This window comes from Euleptes europaea, chromosome 12 (assembly GCF_029931775.1).
Source record: "Euleptes europaea isolate rEulEur1 chromosome 12, rEulEur1.hap1, whole genome shotgun sequence".
Lineage (NCBI taxonomy): Eukaryota > Metazoa > Chordata > Lepidosauria > Squamata > Sphaerodactylidae > Euleptes > Euleptes europaea.
Window position 1 is genome coordinate 10,566,758 of NC_079323.1, and position 22,239 is coordinate 10,588,996.

The window sequence follows — 22,239 nt, forward strand, 5'->3', positions numbered from 1 at the left end:
TGGACCCCTGCCATTAACACCCTTCCATATCGATTTATTTCTCATGATTTTGAGCTTTAAAAAAACACACCCTGTAATAAATTTAAACTTTCTTGAGCTGTTTTGTTATATAGCTTTACAATTTATGTTTACCATTTCTCTCCCATGAAGACTTTCAGATTCTGCTGCAGCTGCAAGAGACACATAATATAATTCACTTTTTAATAGACTGTGAAGCTGGCAGTCTACAGTCCCCCACAATTACGGTCGCTAAGGGGAAAATCCAGAAGTGAAGCAGGGTAGCTCTAAGAATTGCCAGAAACTCTATGGTAAAACCATAGCGTTTCTGCTGATTCCTAGAGCTACTTCATGTCACTTCTGAAATTTTCCTCGAAATGATGTAACCGTACAGCTTACATTGCTGCTTTTAAAAAATGTATGGGTTCTCCTCCTATTATAACTGATCTCGAGCCTACAGAGATCAGTTCCGCTGGGAAAAAGGGCTGCTTTGGAGGGGGGACTTTATGGCATTGTACCCCTCTAGGGTTGCCAGGTCCCTTTTCGCTACCAGTGGGAGGTTTTTTGGGGTGGAGCCTGAGGAGGGCAGGGTTTGAGGAGGGGAGGGACTACATGCCAAAGCGGCCATTTTCTCCAGGCGAATTGATCAATTGTAATAGCTGGAGGTTGGCAACCCTACACCTCACTGAGGTCCCTCCCCCTCCCTCGATCCTGCTCTCCGCGGACTCCACCCAAAAATCTCCAGGGATTAAAGTACTGTTCTTTTAGAAATATTTACCTTTGATTAGAGTCATAATTGCTGTTTGCTTTTGATAGTCAACAACATATTACAGCATGCTTATATTGGTTTTGATAACCTCCAGGTGGTGGCTGGAGATCTCTTGCTATTATGACTGAACTCCAGGCGACAGAGATCAGTTCCCCTGGACAGTTCCCTAGTCTTTGGCAATTGGAGTCTATGGCATTGAAGTCCCTTCCCTCCCCAAACCCCGCCCTCCTCAGACTCCACCCCAAAAACCTCCCACCGATGCTCCTCTGATCCTGGAGAGAATAGGTATGCATCACGACTCGTGTCCATTTTTACTAGTAGCCATGAATAGCCCTCTCCTCCATGAATATGTCCTTATGTTCTTATGAGCAGGGCAGGCTATCAGAAACAACATGGGGGGGGGGGACAAAGAAAGGGGTTTGCAGCGGAATCCATATGAAAATGATCCTAAGCATCTGGCTCCGAAAGAGCCATGCAACTAATGGGGCTTATGCCCTGTGTGTGGAGGATAACGGAAAACAGGTTTGACCCAGTGCCTAGCCGGCAGGGATTTAAAATATGGCACAGCAATACTGATACTTAAAACTCCATTTTAACAAAGGAAAGAGACCCATTTGCATTCCAGCTTTCCATTATACTCAAGTTTTCTGATCCTCTTAAGGAGGCTTATCTTCCCTGGATCAAAACCCACCCTGAACCACAAAGGAACGAGAACTGTCTACAGGCCATGACGGCTTTACGTTTTTCCAGCTGAGGAGACTTATTTATATGTTTCACATCAGCTCATGAGATGCCAACCAATTGGGAGCATGTGACCGTCGTGGCGTGAAAGTTCCCCAATTAGGGTTGCCAGGTCTCTCTTAGGGTCGACAGCCTCCAGGTTCTAGCAGGAGATCTCCTGCTATTACAACTGATCTCCAGCCGATAGAGATCAGTTCCCTTGGAGAAAATGGCCGCTTTGGCAATTGGACTCTATGGCATTGAAGTCCCTCCCCTCCCCAAACCCGGTAAGAGGAACCTGGCAAGAGGGACCCAGCAACCCTAGATGCTGTTCTGTCAGCACAATACAGAAGATCTCTGGATGTGTCCTGTACACACATCCTACAACGATGACTAGATGCATGCAGGCTGGGTCACATGGGGAGTTGCCCAGATCCACTGGGTTCAATCCATGTGCTGGTGGAGATGGATGTTCTGACACCAAAATGGGCCAAGGGCCTTCTTGGTCATGGCACCAGAGCTCTGGAAGTCTTTTCCCAGGGAGACTTGTCTGTCCCCTTCCGCTGCCATCCTCCACCACCTTCACCAGCAGGTGAAGACTTTTGTGTGTCTTTTGGCATTCCCTCCATGATCCTTCCTTCTTGACCAACATTGTAGCTGCTGTTGTTATGTCTTTGTACATATTTTGACTCGGTTTTTAATTTGTTTTAATGATAGCCTTTTATGTGTGGCTGTTTCCCTCGCCGTCACTCAGCCAATGACTTCGGGTCTTTGTTTGGATTATGCATGCCATTTCCAACCGTCAGAGGTCACCTTGCTCTCCCCTTGTGTTTCCCCACATTTTGCCTGTGTTTTCAGGGACCTGTTTTATCACAAATTTGAAAACGTGGGCAAAACGTGCAGAAATGCAAGGGGAGATCGAGGCCACCTCTGACGGTCGGAAATGGCATGCATAATCGAAACGAAGACCCGAAGTCATCGAAAGAGTGACCGTGAGGGAAACAGCCCTGAATAAAAGGCCAATGTGTGGTTTGACGGGGGCTGGTTTCAATGGTTTTAAAATGGGATTTTATTATGTACATTTTAAATTGTTTACCACCTTGGTGGCCCTCGTGAGGGCAGAAAGGCAGGACATAAATTTGTAAATCAAGAATAAATAATTAATATTCTTGATCTGGAAAAATCTGTCTGGAAAATCTGATTCTGCAATGGACTCAGGATGGGCTGCCTGTTTCTTTCAACTGAGATATCCTTAAATAACACACTTTTCCTAAAGAGTCCTGAAATGAAATCTTTGTCTTCTAACACATCTGCCGTCGTTCGGGTAAAGCATTCCTCAAACGTTCAGCACCGTTAGTTATCCAGGCTCACTGTCTTAGGTCTGCTCGGCTGCATGCTATTAGGAGCATCGCGTGCTCGAGGCCCCGCAGTGTTCAAAAAGACGCCTACCTTCTGTCTGTCATATTGTTCAGCACAAATCTCTCTCCAAATGCTGTCAGATTGCCGCCCCTGCCAAATACTGCGAACTCTAGCTTCACTTTTACACTGATTATTCTTCTCTCTACCTCCTTTTCTTTTTCTCCATAGTCAGACTTCTCGTGAACACACGGAGCTTCCTTATAGTCACATGAACACATGAGCCCAAGGTGGCTTCATGAGCTTCAAGGTGGCTACACATGAAGCCCACCTGGCTTCATGTGTAGGAGTGGGAAACAAATCCAGTTCACCACATTAGCGTCCGCCACTCAGGTGGAGGAGTGGGGAATCGAATCCGGTTCTCCAGATCGGAGTCCACCACTCCAAACTATCTCTCTTAGCCACTACACCACGCTGTGCAAGCACCAGATCATTACTGACCCATGGGGTAACATCACCATTTGACCTTATACACTGCTTGATGCATCCACACCCTTAAGAGCCCGGCATACAACAGAAGGTGAGACAGTGAAGCTAGGTTTTAACATATAAGAAGTTAAGAAATTTACAGGGAGCTTCAGTGTACTAGAAGGGCTTTTAGATATTTCTTACTGCCCATTATGATATGATTGTATTATTAGGATGTGTGATAAGTTATAATTTTATACTGACCACTGAGGAAGGCCTTTCCAGGCTGAAATGCGTCTGGTCCTTTTTGGAACTCATATTGGTCAATGAAAGATTGTGCATCACAGTTGTTCATGTTTGTATATATTGAATGTGTTAGTTTTTGCCTTTATTAGGAGTTTTATGCTTTTAATCTATATGTGCACCTTATCAAAATTTATATATTTGTAATTGTAACATCACATTTACCACCTCGGGTTTTTGCCACCCACATATTAGGGTTGCTAGCCACCACCACCCCCCAGTCACCGGCAGGGGATGGGAAGGAAGGGTGGAAAGATCCAGGTTGGGAAATTCATGGGGTGACGTCATGTTTACTAGGCAGACTGTTTACGGGGTGGTTTGCCATTGCCTTCCCCGATCATAAGACTATAAGATAGGCAATGCTGGATCAGACCAAGGCCCATCAAGTCCAGCGTCTGTTCACACAGTGGCCAGCCAGGAGGCCCACAAACAAGATGACTGCAGCAGCATTATCCTGCCTGTGTTCCCCAGCACCTAATATATTAGGCATGCTCCTCTGCTCCATCATGACTAGTACCCATTTTGACTAGTAGCTATGAATACCCCTCCCCTCCTCATCTCCACTTTACCCCCAGCAAGCTGGGTGCTCATTTTACCGACCTCGGAAGGATGGAAGGCGGAGTCAACCTTGAGCCGGCTACCTGAAACCGACTTCCATCGGGATTGAACTTAGGTCGTGAGCAGAGCTTGGACTGCAGTACTGCAGCTTACCACTCTGCGCCACAAGGCTCACGAGGATCCCTTATCTGGAAATAATCCCCACTGAATAAAAATGTGACTTACTTCTGGGCAAACACACATAGGATTGTACTGACAGCTGCATAATGAGGACGCCTATGTATCTGGGGGCAATGTGAAATCATACGGGTAGAGATCTAGCGCATAAGAAACAGGATTACAAGTAGCGCACTTTGTCATACGCCGTAAGTCGGACTTGTAAATGATTTGCGAGTTTAGGTATGGAAATCAGATCCAAATCTGGTGGGTAATTTAGGAGCAGGTGCAAAGGAGGGATAACAACAAAGTTACTGGGGAAAGAAATCCACTGCCATCTGCAGAAGAATGGGGTAGGCAAATGTGGAAATGTGGATGGTTATCATTATGTGCAGATCAATTGCTTTAATTAAGGCCAGATGTGGGGAAAAATACCCTGACTAATTTCTTAAAGGACAGAAACCATCCAGGAGAGAATGTTCATACAAGCATCGATGTTGCTATGTAAACAGTATTGAGGTAGGAAGGTGTGATTTGTAATATACAATTTTCTGCTCCTTTTGGTTTTCCTCTTAGTCATATTTTAATTGGGGGTGGGGTTTCCCTTCAATTACTTAAAGATTTTTATTTTTAAAAAAGGCTTCTTCCCTTGAGGTACTATGTGTGTTTACTCACGAGTAAGGCCCACGGCGTTGAATGGGATTGCAGTCACGTAAGCGTGCACCAGATTTCAGCTTTCGGCAGTTTATCGTGATTTTAACTGAAGAACAATTTGCTTCGATGGGCGTATATTTGCATGCCAGTAAAACAACAGTTCAGAAGAAGTATATTCCCTTGTGTGCCCTGTTGATAAGCTTCTCCAGGGTCCACTGTCAATGAGATAAACTAGGAAAAGAATCCTAATCAAGTCTACTCAGAATCCTAACAACAACAACAATACTAATACTAATAATACTAATAACAACGATAATAACACCAACAACAACAGCAACAACAATAATAATAGTATGAGATCAAGTTGCAACTGACTCATGGTGACCACGTAAGGTTTTCAAGGCCAGAGACATTCAGAGGTGGTTGGCTGCTGCCTGCCTCTAAATAGTAATGCTGGACTTCCTTGGTGATCTCCCATCCAAGTACTAACCAAGTACTAACTCCTTAGCTTCTGAGATCTGATGAGATTGGGCCAGCCTAGGCTATACCCAGTCAGGAGATCACCTTACCTTCCAAACTGCAATGAGATAAGGCTACTGAGTTCTGTTCAAAGAGGCTTGCTGCCAGGAAGGTGTTTGTAGGATTGTGCTTTGGTATACCATTGGTGTAGTGGTTAATAGTGGTGGTTAGGAGAGGTAGACTCTAATCTGGAGAACCGGGTTCGATTCCCCACTCCTCCACATGAGAGGCGGAGGATAATCTGGTGAACCAGATTGGTTTCCCCACTCCTGCACATGAAGCCAGCTGGGTGACCTTGGGCTAGTCACAGTTCTCTTAGAGCTTTCTCAGCCCCACCTACCTCACAGGGTGTCTGTGGTGAGGAGGGGCAGGGAAGGGGATTGTAAACTGGGTTTATTCTTCCTTAAGTGGTAGAGAAAGTCAGCATATAAATAACCAACTCTTCTTCTTGCGTCAAGCAGAAGATACTGATCAGGACTCTCTGATTTGATATACATGCTTCTAAACTGATTTTGCTCCATAATTAACAGTGCAAACTTAAAACAGATTTACATCCTTCTATGCCCTGTAACTCTGTTTAGGATTGCACTGTAAGATTCATTGGGTGAATGGTAAATGAACACACAAACTAACTCCTGCGGGGGGAGGGGGGAAAAGTTGTATTTGAGATGAAATGCATAAGTGTTCTGTCTGTGTCGATAAACCTGGAACGGCTTCATCAGGCCTGCAAGTCATCCAGGGCAATCCTAAATAGAGTCACCCCTTTCTAAGTCCACTGAAGTCAACGGCCTTAGAAAGGGGTAGCCCTGCTTAGGATCTCGCCGAGCATTTGCTGTCGCAGGCGACAAGTGAAAGCATGCATGTGTGAAAGAGCCAGCAGTCATTCGAAAGAGAGCCAACCACAAAAGAAGCAATTTAACATTATTGGGGACGGAGGGTCATGGATGTTTGAGCAGGAAGGAGAAATATGCAGACGAAGAATGATGTAGGGAGCATTCGCCGTGCCCCTCGAGTAACCCCAACCAATTAATACAAATACAGTCTTTATGAAACCTTTTAAATGTGTCTCGCACTGTCAGTTCCACAACAAATGAAGATCGCCAAAGGGGAACCGTTTGATTTGCGGAGTTCTTGACTTCAGGATATAATCTCGGGCATGCTCGCAATCCGATGGTGCAATTTGGCGTCCGACAATTTCGGCTGTAAAATTAATTGCGGTAAAATGCTGGCAGTGCCCTCCAGATCATGTGCTTAGTGGTTACTTTTGGACATCATGCAGGGCCAATTCCAGATTGTTTTTTGGGGGGAGGGGAGATCTGGGCCTTCCAGTGTAGGGTGCTCTTAAGGAGCAATCTTCCATTTCTTGCTGGGATGAGGTTGAACACACACATAAACACATGAAGCTGCCCTGATCCTGAACCAGACCAGTGGTCTATCAAGATCAATATTGTCAGAGGCAGGGTCAGAGGCAAAGGAGAAGCAGAAGAAGAAGAGTTGGTTTTTATATGCTGACTTTCTCTACCACTTAAGGCAGAATCAAACCGGCTTACAATCACTTTCCCTTCCCCACAACAGACAACATGTGAGATAGGTGGGGCTGAGAGAGCTCTAAGAGAGCTGTGACTAGCCCGAAGTCACCCAGATGGCTTCATGTGGAGGAGTGGGGAAACCAACCCGGTTCACCAGATTAGCCTCTGCTGCTCATGTAGAGGAGTGGGGAATCAAATCCAGTTCTCCAGATCAGACTCCACCGCTAGTAGTAGTAGTAGTACTAGTAGTAGTAGAAGAATAAGTTGTTTTTTATACCCAGCTTTTCTCTACCTTACAACCACCTTCCCTCCCCCTCCCCACAACAGGCTTGTGAGGTAGGTGGAACTGGGAGAGTCCTGAGAGAACTGTGACTGACCCAAGGTCACCCAGCTGGCTTCATGTGGAAGAGTGGGGAAACAAATCCATTTTCCCCTTTTAGAGTCTGCTGCCCACATGGAGGAGTGGGGAATCAAACCCGGTTCTCCAGATTAGAGTCCACCTCTCCACAGGGCCCACAGGCTCAATAAAGTTGGCAACCCACAGCTGCTCTCCAGGGCCTCAGGCAGAGGTCTTTCACATCACCTGCTTGCCTAGTCCCTTTAACTGGAGATGCTGGGGGTTGAACCTGGGACCTTCTGCGGGCCAAGCAGAGGCTCTACCACTGAGCCCCTCTGACAACAGAACAATGCTGACAATAATCCTGTGAGGTAGGCTAGGCTGAGAGCGACAGGCCCAAGCTCACCCAGCAAGTTTAATGGCTAGGACTGCCAGCTCTGGGTTGGGAAATACCAGGAGATTTTCTCTGGGGAAACTGATCTTGGCTCCCAGGAGATCAATTGTTATAGCGGGAGATGTCCAGGTACCACCTGGAGTTTGGCAACCCTATTCATGGCAGAGCAGGGATTCGAACCTGGGTCTCCCATAACCTAGTCCAGTTATGGGAGTCCCTAACCTCTATGCCACCCTGGCCGTGTATTGTATTACTTGTTTCCAAGATCATAGAATCATTGAGTTGGAAGGGACCACCAGGGTCATCTAATCCAACCCCCTGCACAATGCAGGAAATGACAAACTACCTCCCCCTTCACACCCCCAGTGACCCCTACTCCATGCCCAGAAGATGGCCAAGGTGCCCTCCCTCTCATCATCTGCCTAGGTCATAGAATCAGCATTGCTGATAGATGGCCATCTAACCTCCTCTTAAAAACCTCCAGAGAAGGAAAGCTCACCACCTCCCGAGGAAGCCTGTTCCACTGAGGGACCGCTCTAACTGTTAGAAAAAAATGTTTCACATGGGTAACATGCTGCTTTACGCTGGTACAGCAGTTCACAACGGCGGGTCTTAATGTGCCAGAGTAACTCACGGGAAATCATGTCTCATTCTCTGCAAATGCAGGAAGCATGTATAGCTGCTCTCCCACAAAAGAATATGAAATTGTCAATTACAGCCGGCTTCAGACCCGTGCCAAGTTCCTACCGGTTGCGAAACTCTGTCATCACAGCTATTTGCCTGGCGCCAAGTCTGTTAAGGTCTCGGCAGCAGGTCAATAGGTTTCTTTTATCAGGTATTTGGCTGAAGGGATGCTGGTGATTTTTTGTTTCTCCTTCAGCTTAGGGTTACCAACTCTGAGTTGTAAAATTCCTGGAGATTTGGGGGTGGACCCTCTGGAGAGCACACTAGTTTGGGGAGGAAAGGGACCTTAGTGGGGTATAATGCCATAGAATCCACCCTTCAAAGCAGCCATTTTCTCCAGAAGAACTGATCTGAGTCCTGGTGATCAGTTGTAACTCCAGGAGATCTCCAGGGCCCACCTGGAAACTGACAACCCCATCCCACCTGGTGAGCCTGTTTTCCATATAGGCCTTGTACCGTGTTCCAATGATTCCATTGACATTTTAACTAATTTTAATGCTGCAGCTATTGTTTACTTTTCTTTCTTTCTTTTTTAACTATTGGGCATTTTACTGCTGCTGTTGTTCTACTGTTTAATACTGCTTTTATTTTTTATTTTTTTTATTTGCCAGTCATTTTGCATGACTACAGTATAGTGTCAAACTAGAATCCAGGAAGCTCGGGTTCAAATTCCAACTCTTCTGTGGAAGTTCACTGAATAACCTTTGCATGATGCTAGTGTTCAGTTGTGTTCCTTTAAGCAAATCCCTAGTTAAAGGTATGTTTAACCCTAACTGGGTTCCTCCCACGATGCTGGACCAGAGAAACCAACCTCTGGAGAGGAGGTAGGAATAGTAGGGTTGCCCCCCCAAAGGACCAAAATATGCAAAGAAATGAGGGGGTGGATTTTCAGGCTAGGAAGGGGAGTCCCTAAGCAGGTGGAGGTTCTATGGGAGAAGACAGGTTGGTTGTAGGGCTGAATAACCTTAGCCCACTCATAGTTGAAAAGTTATATGGATGGATGGATGGATGGATGGATGGATGGATGGATGATGGATGGATGAATAGAGAAAGAGAGATGGAGGATGAATGGAGGATGGATGGATGATGGATGGATGGATGGATGATAGACAGACAGACAGACAGACAGATAGATAGATAGATAGATCACATGAAGCTATCTTATACAGAATCAGGCCATTGGTCCATCAAGTTCAGTATTGTCTACTCTGACTGGCAGCGGCTCTTCAAGGTCTCAGGCTGAGGAATTTCGGGGGTTGCTAACTCAGTTTGGAAATTCCTGGACCCTGGGGTGGAGCCTGGGGAGGATGGGAGAGACCTCAGCAAGATATAATGCCATAGAGTCTACCCTCCAAACAGCCATTTTCTCCAGGGGAGCCGAACCAGCTTCAAGATGGAGGCCTTGGCACGGCCATTTTATGCACCTGGATTTTCCTGGGCTTGGACAGAGGAACCAGGACCATTGGCTGAAAGCAGTACCAATTTAGAATCCTCGGTGCCATGGGAGCAAACATCAAGATCTGCAGGTTTGGGGGTAGGGCATAGGAAGGGAGACAGCATTGCATAACCATGGCCAATCAGATGCTAACTGCTCCACAGCATCAAAGACTATCTCTTAACCAGGAGATTCATTTCAGCTGATGACAGCATTGTCCTCTATAAGACTCCAATGAGGAAAGGTTGAGGAGCCAGGTATGTTTAGCCTGAAGAGGAGACTGAGAGGGGATATGTGATAACCATCTTCATGTACTTGAAGGGTTGTCATATAGAGGAGGGTGCCGAGTTGTTTTCTGTTGCCCCAGAAGATCAGACCAGAACCAACGGGTTGAAATTAAATCAGAAGAGTTTCCATCTAGACATTAAGAAGAATTTTTTAACAGTTAGAGCTGTTCCTCAGTGGAACAGGCTTCCTCGGGAGGTGGCAAGTACTCCTTCCCTGGAGGTTTTTAAGCAGAGGCTAGATGGCCATCTGTCAGCAATGCTGATTCTATGAACTTAGGCAGTTCATGAGAGGGAGGGCATCTTGGCCATCTTCTGGGGGTCACTGGGGGAGTGTTGGGGAGGTAGTTGTGAATTTCCTGCATTGTTCAGGGGTTGGACTAGATGACCCTTTTGGGTCGTTCAAACTCTATGATTCTATGAAGATATAAATTAGTCCTTTAATTGAATCTGGAAACTAAGTGGTAATGAGTGCTATGCTTTAAGCATTGCTTCTATATTGTTCCTATATAGGGCATCAGTGAAAAGTCTCTCTTCATCATTCTGGACCAATCAGTTGACTTTTCAACCATTCTTTAAATGCAGCCCTATGTCAATCAGTATTCTTAAGTATTTATTGCCTTTTATCACCCAATTTCTTTTTTTACCAACAGGCTTTGCGAGTCCAAGTACTGCGATTTCGAATGTGTCTCAAAGCAGCATGCATAACGCCTTGCACATGTACATGAATGGCACCATGTCCCAAGTACAAGGATCAGCCAACGATCCGATCTTTATACTGCACCATACCTTTGTTGACAGGTAGGTCTGATGCTTGCAAAAGTGACGTCTTCCATGATTCTAGATTATTTTCAAATGCACATAATGGAATAATAGAATACCGTTAGATCCAATTTATCTGGCCCTGAAGACTTTGCTTCATTTAAAGAAACTAGGTGTTTGTGCACTACCCCAATGCCAGTCCTCGGCTGCAGCTCCCTTCCCTCATCATGTGTTCTGCTTATGCCATGTTGAGCACCACTTCCTTCACAAGAAAAGACTAAGGAAAAGTAAAAATTGAGGAGTTCTGCCCTCTCTTCATCTCCTGTTACAATTTCCCTTTCCGGTTTCCACAATGGGCTTATCTTGTCCTTGTTCTTATTCTTACTCTGTACATAGGAAAAGAACCGTTTATTGTTCTGTTTAGCATCTCTCGTTAGCCTAAGCTCATACTGAGCTTTAGCTTTCCTAACACTCTCACTATAAGCACTAGTTATTTGTTTATATTCCTCTTTGGTTATAAGGCCCTCCTTCCACTTCCTAAATGAGTCTTTTTTTTTTTATTTCTCAGCTCTTTAAAAAGCTGTTTATGGAGCCACCCTGGCCTCTTTAGGCTCCTCCCATTTTTCCTTCTCATAGGAAAATGTTGGTCCTTTCTCATGTTTAATTAACGATAATCATTTAGTTCTTCAACAGCACTCTGAATGTTCCTGTTCCCCCGGAGTTCTATAGTGTAACCTCATAGCCCAATTATTAAACGAAGGGTGTGAAAGGTACTCTTGTCCCAAATCCATGGAGCTGTACTACAAGAGCATGACTGTGAGTTTACACAATCAATACTTGTGACAATCTTTCTGTGGCTGCTTGCTTAGATTAGAACAAAGGTTCGTTTTTTAAAGTTGTACTATAATGCTTGCAATACTTGTAATTTGCCAGTAGATGTCACTATAGTGAAGACTATGTGAAAATGTGTGTGTGTGTGTAAAGTGCCGTGAAGTCGCAGCCAACTTATGGCGACCCCTTACTGGGGTTTTCATGGCAAGAGACTAACAGAGGTGGCTTGCCAGTGCCTTCCTCTGCACAGCAACCCTGGTATTCCTTGGTAATCTCCCATCCAAATACTAACAAGGGCTGACCCTGCTTAGCTTCTGAGATCTGACGAGATCAGGCTAGCCTGGACCATTCAGGTCAGGGCTATTCTAGAAATGAAAACGTTCTGAGACACCTGTATATATTGTACATGTTTATATATAGCTTGGTCATATACATTACAATCATAAAAGATATTGTATTGCATAATTGTTAATGTTTAGCCATCAGTGCAGCTTATGGTTGTAGTACCTTTGGATTTTCAGCATGAGGTTATTTTTTAATTCCAACCCCTGACATTGGCCTAATAAGTAACCTGTGACCGCAGCATCTGAGTGGCAGAGGGAGAGAATCACCGAAAAGTACATCTAAATGGTTACAGTTTCTGAATAACAGCAATATTTGCAGGAAGTAAGTGTGGGCACTGCTATGGAGCAGTGACATGGGGAGGACAGGCATATTTTGCCCTTCTAGGACTAAACACCCCCTGCTTCTGGAGCGCCTGAGCCAATCAGGTTGAGGGAGCAGAGACCTACCACCACGTTTCACCCATACATGAGGTGATCCATTTTGAGCTGGAAGATTGATTAATATTCATACAGCCATTTGGGACTTGAAAGGCTCTGCGTGCATGCCAAATATTATTATTAGTATTACCTTTATCGTTTGGTATTCACGCTGCGAGCCTCAAGCTGCTTTGCGGCCCTCGCCTCCCCCTCCGATGACGAAATTTGCTCCAAATGATATGCTACGGAACGGCATGAAATATAGTTCCAATCCATGGTAGTCCTGACAGACAAAGGCAGGTCAAGAGGCAGCCATTAACTCCGGCCTGACGCCCACACTTACAGTAAATCTATAACATTTTCTCCGTTGCTTGAACTGTTTGTCAGCTCGGGGTCCAGATCGTTCTGTACTTTGCTGGCTGAAGAAGAAGAAGAAGAGTTGGTTTTTATATGCTGACTTTCTCTACCACTTAAGGGAGACTAAAACCGGCTTACAATCACCTTCCCTTCCCCTCCCCACAACCTGTGAGGTAGGTGGGGCTGAGAGAGCTGTGACTAGCCCAAGGTCACCCAGCTGGCTTTGTGTGTAGGAGTGGGGAAACTAACCCGGTTCACCAGATTAGCCTCTGCCGCTCATATGGAGGAGTGGGAATCAAACTTGGTTCTCCAGATTAGAGTCCACCTCTCCAAACTACCACTCTTAACCACTACGCCACGCTGGCTCTCCTTTCAGTGGAAGGTTTTATGCCTATAAATTAAAAAAAAACCTGGTTTTCAGAAAGCCTCTTGAGTGGGGTTAATCAGTTCCCATTCAAGTTCAAATTCAAGTCCAGTTTTATTGCATAGGGCCAAAGACCGTTACAAAGGGGGGAAAAACTATAAAACTGGGTAGCAGTCAAACAAGTTACACTTTAGTGACAATTTAAATCTGAAAGGGTATGAGAGGCTCACGTTGCTCCTTCGCTTCCTGGATCCGGCGTCTGTGCCTAAGCGGCTATGCCCCCCCCCATCAGGAATGCACAGTAAGTGTATATATGTGCTATTTCCTTGAATGGGATGGTCCTCTCTTTGTCTGAACCTGGGAGCTGCCCTCTGACCCTCCTCTCCCTGTGTGTCCATTTGTTCTTCCCATGGCTTTGTTCTTCATGGCTTTTCATGGAGTCACACATATCTACAGGTCTCTCCTGTAGAAAAAATGCCTCGTACTTACATACACATGGTGCCGGATCAGCTGGCCACTTGTGCTAGGAAAAGTCCTCTGTAGATTAGGCTTCTCTCTCTTCTTTTTGACTGCAGCCCGAATGTGAACGGAATCTCCTTGAATACATGTGGGCTTTACTTTCCGCAATAGACTTCTTGGAAGATTTATTTACTGTACTCAATATCACGCTTCTATGACTGGGCAAACTCTGCTATATTAACCAAATATCCCCAAACCAAGATCTTGATGAGATCGGGCTCGTCTGGGCTGTCCAGGTCAGGCCAACATGTGGCTTGCAGAAAAGTTATCTTGTTCAATTTGCTTCTCGTTAAAAAAGTGATTAATTTTTTTAAAAAAAGCTTAGACTACACACTTTACCCAAACTTTGTGAAAATACTGATAAATTATTATGAGTGCCACCCCTTGGTCTGCTAATCTCTGAACAAGCGCTCTTCGGCCCGTGTGATTTTAGACTGTGTTCAGGTCTTTCACCCTGATTATGTTCAAGGTAATTACAGAGCATGCTGTTGGATGCCCTTCTGCCGCTTTAGAAGTGATTAACGCTTTTATTTTGAGAAAGGTTACCCTCGTCTTGCTTAAATTCTGAGGAGAGAAATCTGGGCGAAGCTTCTCTTTTGCTCTCCGTGTGAGCTCAGGAAGAGCCGTCGTTGCAAAACCCCAACCCAGGCTACTTCTGCATTTCACTGCCCCGTTGAGAATGAACTGTTCCACCCTTGGACTTGTAATAGCAGCTTCCAGGATCCTCCATGAAGTGGAAACCGCAGAATCACGTCTGTTCCGAGTCCTCCACATGAGCGGTGGATGCTAATCTGGTGAACTGGATTTGTTTCCCCACTCCTACACATGAAACCAGCTGGCTGACCTTGGGTTAGTCACAGCTCTGTTAGAGCTCTCTCAGCCCCACCTACCTCACAGGGTGTCTGTTGTGGGGAGAGGAGGAGGTGATTGTAAGTTGGTTTGATTCTTCCTTAAGTGGTAGAGAAAGTAAGCATACAAAAACCAACTCTTCCTCTTCCTCTTCCTCTTCCTCCTCCTCTTGTCAGCATACAGCTTTGAATGAAGCCAACTGCCCTACAAGAGCAAAAACCCTCCTGAGAGATTCAATCCAGACTCCCGGCAAAAAGTTCCTTGCTTATTAGCAATGATTGCTAACACAAATGCCTCTTTTTGCAGCATCTTTGAGCAGTGGCTCAGAAGACACCAACCCGCCCGGGAGGTTTACCCTGCAGCCAATGCCCCCATTGGACACAACCGGGAAAACTATATGGTCCCCTTCATTCCTCTCTACAGGATCGGAGAATTCTTCATTTCATCTCAAGAACTGGGCTACGATTATGAATATCTAGCAAATCCAGGTAATGCAGAAATTATCCTGTGTGTCAGATCTAGGGTCGCCAAGTCCCTCTTCGCCATCGGTGGGAAGTTTTGGGGCGGAGCCTGAAGAGGTTTGGGGTGGGGAGGGACTTCAATGCCATAGAGTCCAATTGCCATAGCAGCCATTTTCTCCAGGTGGACTGATCTCTATTGGTTGGAGATCAGTTGTAATAGCTGGAGATCTCCAGCTAGTAACTGGATGTTCTCACAGACATATTGTATACTTAGGATCTGGAGGTTGGCAACCCTAGTCAGATCTCTATTTAGGATCCAATTAGGAACACAGAAGTCATGTTTTCAGACAGCTGCCTCTACATATGTGGAATCTTAGAAATCACAGCACGGAGAACTGAAGGGTTGAAAGTCCAAAACTGCCTAGAGGGGATAATTTAACTATTTGTCTCATGTAAAACAAAACTGTAACTGTGAAGGCCTGAGAGATAAAATCAAACTCCCCATGACACTGAATTTCCATGAATCTCATGAAACCTAAGCAGAGTTTTGACCTTTCTAAAGCCATTTAAAACAATGGGTTTAACAGCGTCTAACTCTGGCGCTGTCAAGTCGCGGCCGACTTATGGCAACCCCACAAGGTTTTCAAGGGAAGAGATGTTCGGAGATGGTTTGCCACTGCCTGCCTCTGTATAGCAACTCTGGACTTCCCTGTTGGTCTCCTGTTCAAGTACTAGCCAGGGCCGACCCTTCTTAGCTTCCAAAATCTGATGAGATAGGACTATCCTGGGCTATCCAGGTCAGGGCTCTGTTTAGGACTACGTTATCTCCCAATGTGAGTTTTCACCCTGAATAGGATTGCCAACCTCCAGGTAATTACCAAAAATGCAAAACAAGCACTGACGGCTACTAGCCCTCCACTTGAATTATTGTGAAGTTTCACTCTGTAATATGATAGACGTTCATCTATTGCAACTGTCCATCTATTGCAAGTGTCCAGAAGAGAGCGACCAGACTGGTCAAAGGTCTGGAATCCATGCCCTATGAGGAGAGATTTAGGGAGTTGGGTTTGTTTTGTTTGGAGAAGAGAAGGTTGAGGGGAGACATGATAGCCATGTTTAAATATTTGAAGGGATGTCATGTTGATGAGGGAACTAGCTTGTTCTCTGTTGCTCCAGAGATTAGGACACGGAGTAATGGATTTAAACTAATAGAAAAGCAATTCCACCTAAACATTAGGAAGAACTTCCTGACGGTGAGGGCTGTTCGATGGTGGAATGCGCTGCCTCAGAGGGTGGTGGAGTCCCCATCTTTGGAGGTCTTTAAGCAGAGGCTGGATGGCCATCTGTCGGGAGTGCTTTGATTGTGGGATCCTGCATGGTGAGGGGAGGGTTGGGGTCACGGGGATGTGTGGGGGGGAGATAGTTGTTAATTTCCTGCATTGTGCAGGGGGTTGGTCTAGATGACCCTAGTGGTCCCTTCCAACTCTACAATTCTATGATTCTAACTGAGAATTCCTGATAGATAAAGCATCGGCGAAATGGGATTTGTACCGGGTTCCCATCTTGGGGATTAACAGCTTTGATCACAGTTCCGTGATCCAGCCTTTATCTCAAATTACAGCGAGATTGGGCATCTTAGTTCAGGAATGCACAGCTCGGGTAAACATCAGCACACCAGCATAGGATTGCACTACAAATGGTTAGCACTCTGTTTGGGCTATGGTCCTAAAAATCCTGGACGTTTTATTTCTGGACTTACAAGTTTCATGTTTGTAATTGCACACATTATTGCCTTATTGTTTCATCAGTTTGGTGGATAATATACTTACCAGTTAGCCATCAGTCCTTGTTTTGCTTTTTTTGGTAACTATTACTTTAGCACAAGGTCAGTTTTGATTCCTTAACCTCCAGGTACTAGCTGGAGATCTCCTGCTATTTCAACTGATCTCCAGCCCATAGAGATCAGTTCCGCTGGAGAAAATGGCCACTTTGGCAATTGGACTCTATGGCATCGAAGTCCCTCCCCTCCCAAACCCCACCCTCCTCAGGCTACACCACAAAAATCTCCTGCCGGTGGCGAAGAGGGACCTGGCAACCATAACCCTAAAGGAGCAAGGAGGAAGGAGGAAGAGAGATTTGAGTCCAGCAGCTCCTTAGAGACCAAAAAGATTTTTTTTGGGGGGCGGGGGTATAAGCTTTTGGGAGTCAAAACTCCCTTTGAAGCTTATACCTCCAAAAATGTTGTTGGTCTCCAAAGTGCGACTAGACTCGAATCTAACTGTTCTACTGAAGGTCAACAAAGCTACCCTCTGGAGAAAAAAATAAACATTGAAGTTGCCTTCTACTTAATCATAGAATCATAGAGTTGGAAGGGACCACCAGGGTCATCTAGTCCAACCCCCTGCACAATGCAGGAAACTCACAACTACCTCCCCAGTGACCCCCCACTCCATGCCCAGAAGATGGCCAAGATGCCCTCCCTCTCATCATCTGCTTAAGGTCATAGAATCAGCATTGCTGACAGAAGTCCATCCAACCTATTCTTAAAAACCTCCAGAGAAGGAGCGTTCACCACCTCCCAAGGAAGCCTATTCCACTGAGGAACCGGTCTGTTAGAAAATTCTTCCTAGTGTCTAGACGGAAACTCTTGATTTAATTTCAACCCGTTGGTTCTGGTCCGACCTTCTGAGGCAACAGAAAACAACTCAGCACCCTCCTCTATATGACAGCCCTTCAAGTACTTGAAGATGGTTATCATATCCCCTCTCAGCCTTCTCCTCTTCAGGCTAAACATACCCAGCTCCTTCAACCTTTCCTCATAGGACTTGTTCTCCAGACCCTTCACCATCTTTGTTGCCCAGAATCAGACCTTTGGTCCATCAAAGTCAGTATTGTCTACTAAGACCGGCAGCGGCTCTCTGGAGTCTCAAGCAGAGAGATCTTTCCCGTCCCCTATTTGCCTAGTCCCTTTAACTGGAGATGCCAGGAATTGAACCTGGGACCTTCTGCATGCCAAGCAGATGCTCTACCACTGAACTACGGCCCTTCCCACATTACTTCCTGGCATGTCTTCATTGAAGCAAGTTAAACAATTGGGGGGAGGATGCTTGACGATCAGATGTATGATGTTGATGGCTGACTGATTGGCTGTCAAGAAGAATGATGGTTAGGGTTGTCAACTCCAAGTTGGCCAATACCAGGAGATATGGGGGGTGGAGCTTGAGGAGGGTGGGGTTTGGGAAGGGAAGGGACTTAAATGGGGTATAATGCCATAGAGTTCATTTTCCGAAGTGGCCATTTTCTCCACGGGAACTGATTTCCGTCGCCTGGAGATCAGTTGTAATCCCAGGAGATTACCACCTGGAGGTTGGCCACCCTATGTGCATGAGAAAATGTCCTCTTGGTGTGGGGCCAACAGATTTTTAACTTCCTAAAATGCGCGGCAAGGGAAAACAAGACTGAAAACATCCGATTACAAGAAACAGATTAAATTTAGCCACAGGAATTTTCTCAGGCTACAGGGGAGAGGAAAATAATTGAAACGCACAGGGGAGGGGAAAGTCCCCTTCATGCAAAAAACACTGTGCAGGTTACTCCTAGCATTCTCAGCACTGACTCAATTAATAGCCGAAAACAGCGTATTCTTTTTTTAAAAAAAATAATAATTAACGTTTCCTACTTCCAAGCCTTTTGAAGCAGGTAATTGTCAGCTGGGGAGCTCCGAAGAGATTGGAGAGGATCTGCGGGGAAGGCATCTAAGATTAGTGCCGATGCGGATATTTAATGGAGGGTGGAAATGGTGAAAAAAAGTTGCGGGATCTGAGCATGCCTGAAGAATAAATCCTTTTGTGCTTATTTAGGGTGCTTTCACACACACTGAATAATGCAATTTCATTCTGCTTCCAGTGCACTCTAGCGATCTTTTGCAAGTGAATTTTGCCATTTTGCACAGTAAGATCCCCTTCCAAAGTGCATTGAAACTGGACTGAAAGTCACATGAACCCATGAAGCTGCCTTATACTGAATCAGACCCTTGGTCCATCAAAGTCAGTATTGTCTACTCAGACTGGCAGCGGCTCTCCAGGGCTACTTGCCTAGTCCCTTTAACTGGAGATGCCTGGGATTGAACCTGGGACCTTCTGCATGCCAAGTAGAGGCTCTACCACTGAGCCACGGCCCCTCTCCATGGCTTTCCAGGGTCTCAGGCAGAAGTCTTTCACATCACCTACTTGCCTAGTCCCTTTAACTGAAGATGCTGGGGATTGAACCTGGGACCCTCTGCATGCCAAGCAGATGCTCTACCACTCACTCTACTACTCACTAAGCCACAGCCCCTCCTGAAGAATGGTCATGACAGTTTTAGTCATTCTGCTGGTATTCCTCCAGTCCCCTTCCTCTAAAGGTCTGTCTGCTATCTCCTTCCTAGAGTTCAGAAATAAGGGGCTTCAGAAAGTCTCCTCCTCCTGGCCGGTTGGTACAAGGTGAAGTTTAGAAATGTTTCATCTTAGGAAAGGATTCTTACAGGGCAAGGAGTATTAGAAAGATGTGCCAGAGGTTTACAAAATTCTGCGTGGCACGGAGAAAGTGGTTAGGGAGAATGTTTTCTTCCTCTCCCCCAATGCGGGTGACCCATCCCAAAGTTGGCGAGCAGTAGACAGAAGGAAGTAATTTTTCACATAATCATAAGAACATAAGAGAGACTATGCTGGATCAGACCAAGGCCCATCAAGTCCAGCAGACTGTTCACACAGTGGCCAACCAGGGGCCTCTAGGAAGCCCACAAACGAGACGACTGCAGCAGCACCATCCTGCCTCTGTTCCACAGCACCTAATATAATAGGCATGCTCCTCTGATCCTGGAGAGATCCACAATGAATGCGTGGAAAAAACTGAATAGGGATGTAGCGATGGCCTCTAGCTTAGATGGCTTTAAAAAGACATTGGACAAATTCCTCGATAAGAGGCTTGTAAGTGGCTTGTAGTACCAGTGGCTGAATGGGTATATCATGTACACATATGAATGCTGGAGGGCATAAAGCAGGGGCAGATTTGGGCCACCGCAACTCTGCTTGCAACCTGATTGGCCAATGTGGTAAACAGGATTTAGGTATGCCAGCCTCCAGGTGGGACCTGGGGATCCTCCGGAATTACATCTCATCTCCAGACTACAGAGATCCGTTCCGCTAGAGGAAATGGATGCTTTGGAGTGTGGGCTGTATGGCAGTGTACCCCACTGAGGTCCCTGTCCTCCCCAGGCTCCATCCCCAAATCTCCAGGAGTTTCCCAAGTTGGATCTGGCCACCCTATGCCCACATCCCCTGCCAGAGGCCAGGAAGGACCTGGCAGCCCTATGTTGGGTGCTTTGTTTGATTCAGCAGGCTCTCATGTTCTCATGAGGTAAAGCTATAGGAGACGGTGGCCTTTTATGCAGGGATGTTGCCCTGCGGTGACTCCCGCTGGCTGCTTTGGGGCTTCCTTTTGATTATGCATGCCTTTTCTACCAGTCAGAGGTCACCTCGCTCTCCCCACACATTTTGCCCATGTTTTCCAGATGCTTTTTTAGCCAGAATCTGGAAAATGCAGGCAAAAGGTGCGGGGAGAGCGAGGCGACCTCTGACAGATGGAAAAGGCATGCATAATCAAAAGGAAGCCCCGAAGCAGTTGGTAGGGGTGACCGCGGGGAAACGTCCCTGCATAAAAGGCCAATGTGACCATCACCGAGGAAGTAACAGTCCCAGTAAGAGTGCCGGCATTATGTTGGCCCCGCATTCTCTAAACTCCAGACCAACAGTCCATTTGCAAATGCTCATCCTGGCCTTGATGCATGAGTTCAAAGCCTTTTTTGAGTTTGAAAGAACACCAGGTGTCGCTGTGACAGGGTCCATCTTCTCCCACGTCGCTTTTCAATGTTCCAGCACCAAATTGTCATCTATTAAAGGTTAAGGTAGTCCCCGGGGCAAGCACCGGGTCATTACTGACCCATGGGGTGACGTCACATTCCAATGTTTATTAGGCAGACTGTGTTTTGGGGGTGGTTTGCCATTGCCTTCCCCAGTTGTCTACATTTGCCCCCAGCAAGCTGGGTACTCATTTGACCAACCTCGGAAAGATGGAAGGCTGAGTCAACCTTGAGCCGGCTACCTGAAACCCACTTCCGTCGGGATCGAACTCAGGTCGTGAGCATAGCTTGGACTGCAGTACTGCAGCTTACCTCTCTGCGCCACGGGGCTCTTTGTCTATTACATGATGTTAAAATGAGGGTCTTTCTCCCTTTCTGTCTTTCTTTGCAGGCGATCCTTTCCAGACTTTGTTCGTGCCTTACTGGGAACAAGCCCGTCAGATCTGGCCCTGGCTGGTTGGGGCAGCCGTGTTAGGCGGCATCATCACCGCGCTGATAGCCGGATGTACGGCTCTGGGATGCCGGAAGAAGGAAAAGATTTTAGAGGAGACCCAGCCGCTGCTGATGGAGAGTGACGATTATCAGCACGTGACCTACCAATCACACTTATAACTGCTGCCCGAGGCCCAGTCTCCATCCCTCGGTGCTTCTAAGGTGCTAACTGGAGTTCAGGTACATTTACAGCCGGAGAGAGCCTAGGGTTGCCAACCTCCAGGTCCTAGCTGAAGATCTCCTGCTATTACAACTGATCTCCAGCCGATAGGGATCAGTTCCCCTGGAGAAAATGGCCGCTTTGGCAATTGGACTCAAAGGCATGGAACTCCCTCCCTTCCCCAAACCCCGCCCTCCTCCGGCTCCGCCCCCAAAACCTCCAGGTATTTCCCAACCCGGAGCTGGCAACCCTACTAGAGACCCCTGAACCGACATTAGCCATTCTCTTGTGCCCACAATTGCTGTGTCTGAAGGTTGGTCAATGGGTTTTCCCTCCACTCTTTCAATTGGCGATTCTGAATAGCGTAGCCGGGATAATACCTGAAGATTCGGGTGGAAAGTTCAAAATGAAGCAGCAGGCTCGACAGCTGCAGGATCTCCCGCCTGTTCCTTTTCTGGACGGCACAGGTTGTGGTTTGAGATGAGGAAGGAACCAGTGGTTGTAGGGGAACTCCCGTGGCAACAGACTGGGGAAGGATGGGAGTCAAAATTCCCGGGAAATCGGTCATGATGCCCCCTATTCACAACCCAAAACCATTTGCATTTTTTGTAAGCTTTCCTG

At 46.3% G+C, this 22,239-nt stretch overlaps 1 protein-coding gene across 1 annotated transcript in view; it reads left to right on the plus strand.

Moving 5' to 3' along the window:
* Positions 1-21,578, plus strand: part of TYR (tyrosinase) — a 34,474-nt gene extending 12,896 nt beyond the window's left edge. Inside the window, exons 3-6 of the mRNA XM_056858561.1 lie at positions 10,817-10,964; positions 14,913-15,094; positions 16,487-16,489; positions 21,358-21,578. Of these exons, the coding sequence (XP_056714539.1) occupies positions 10,817-10,964; positions 14,913-15,094; positions 16,487-16,489; positions 21,358-21,578 (554 nt within the window). The remainder of the gene's footprint in view (positions 1-10,816; positions 10,965-14,912; positions 15,095-16,486; positions 16,490-21,357) is intronic.
* Positions 21,579-22,239: the final 661 nt, after the last annotated feature.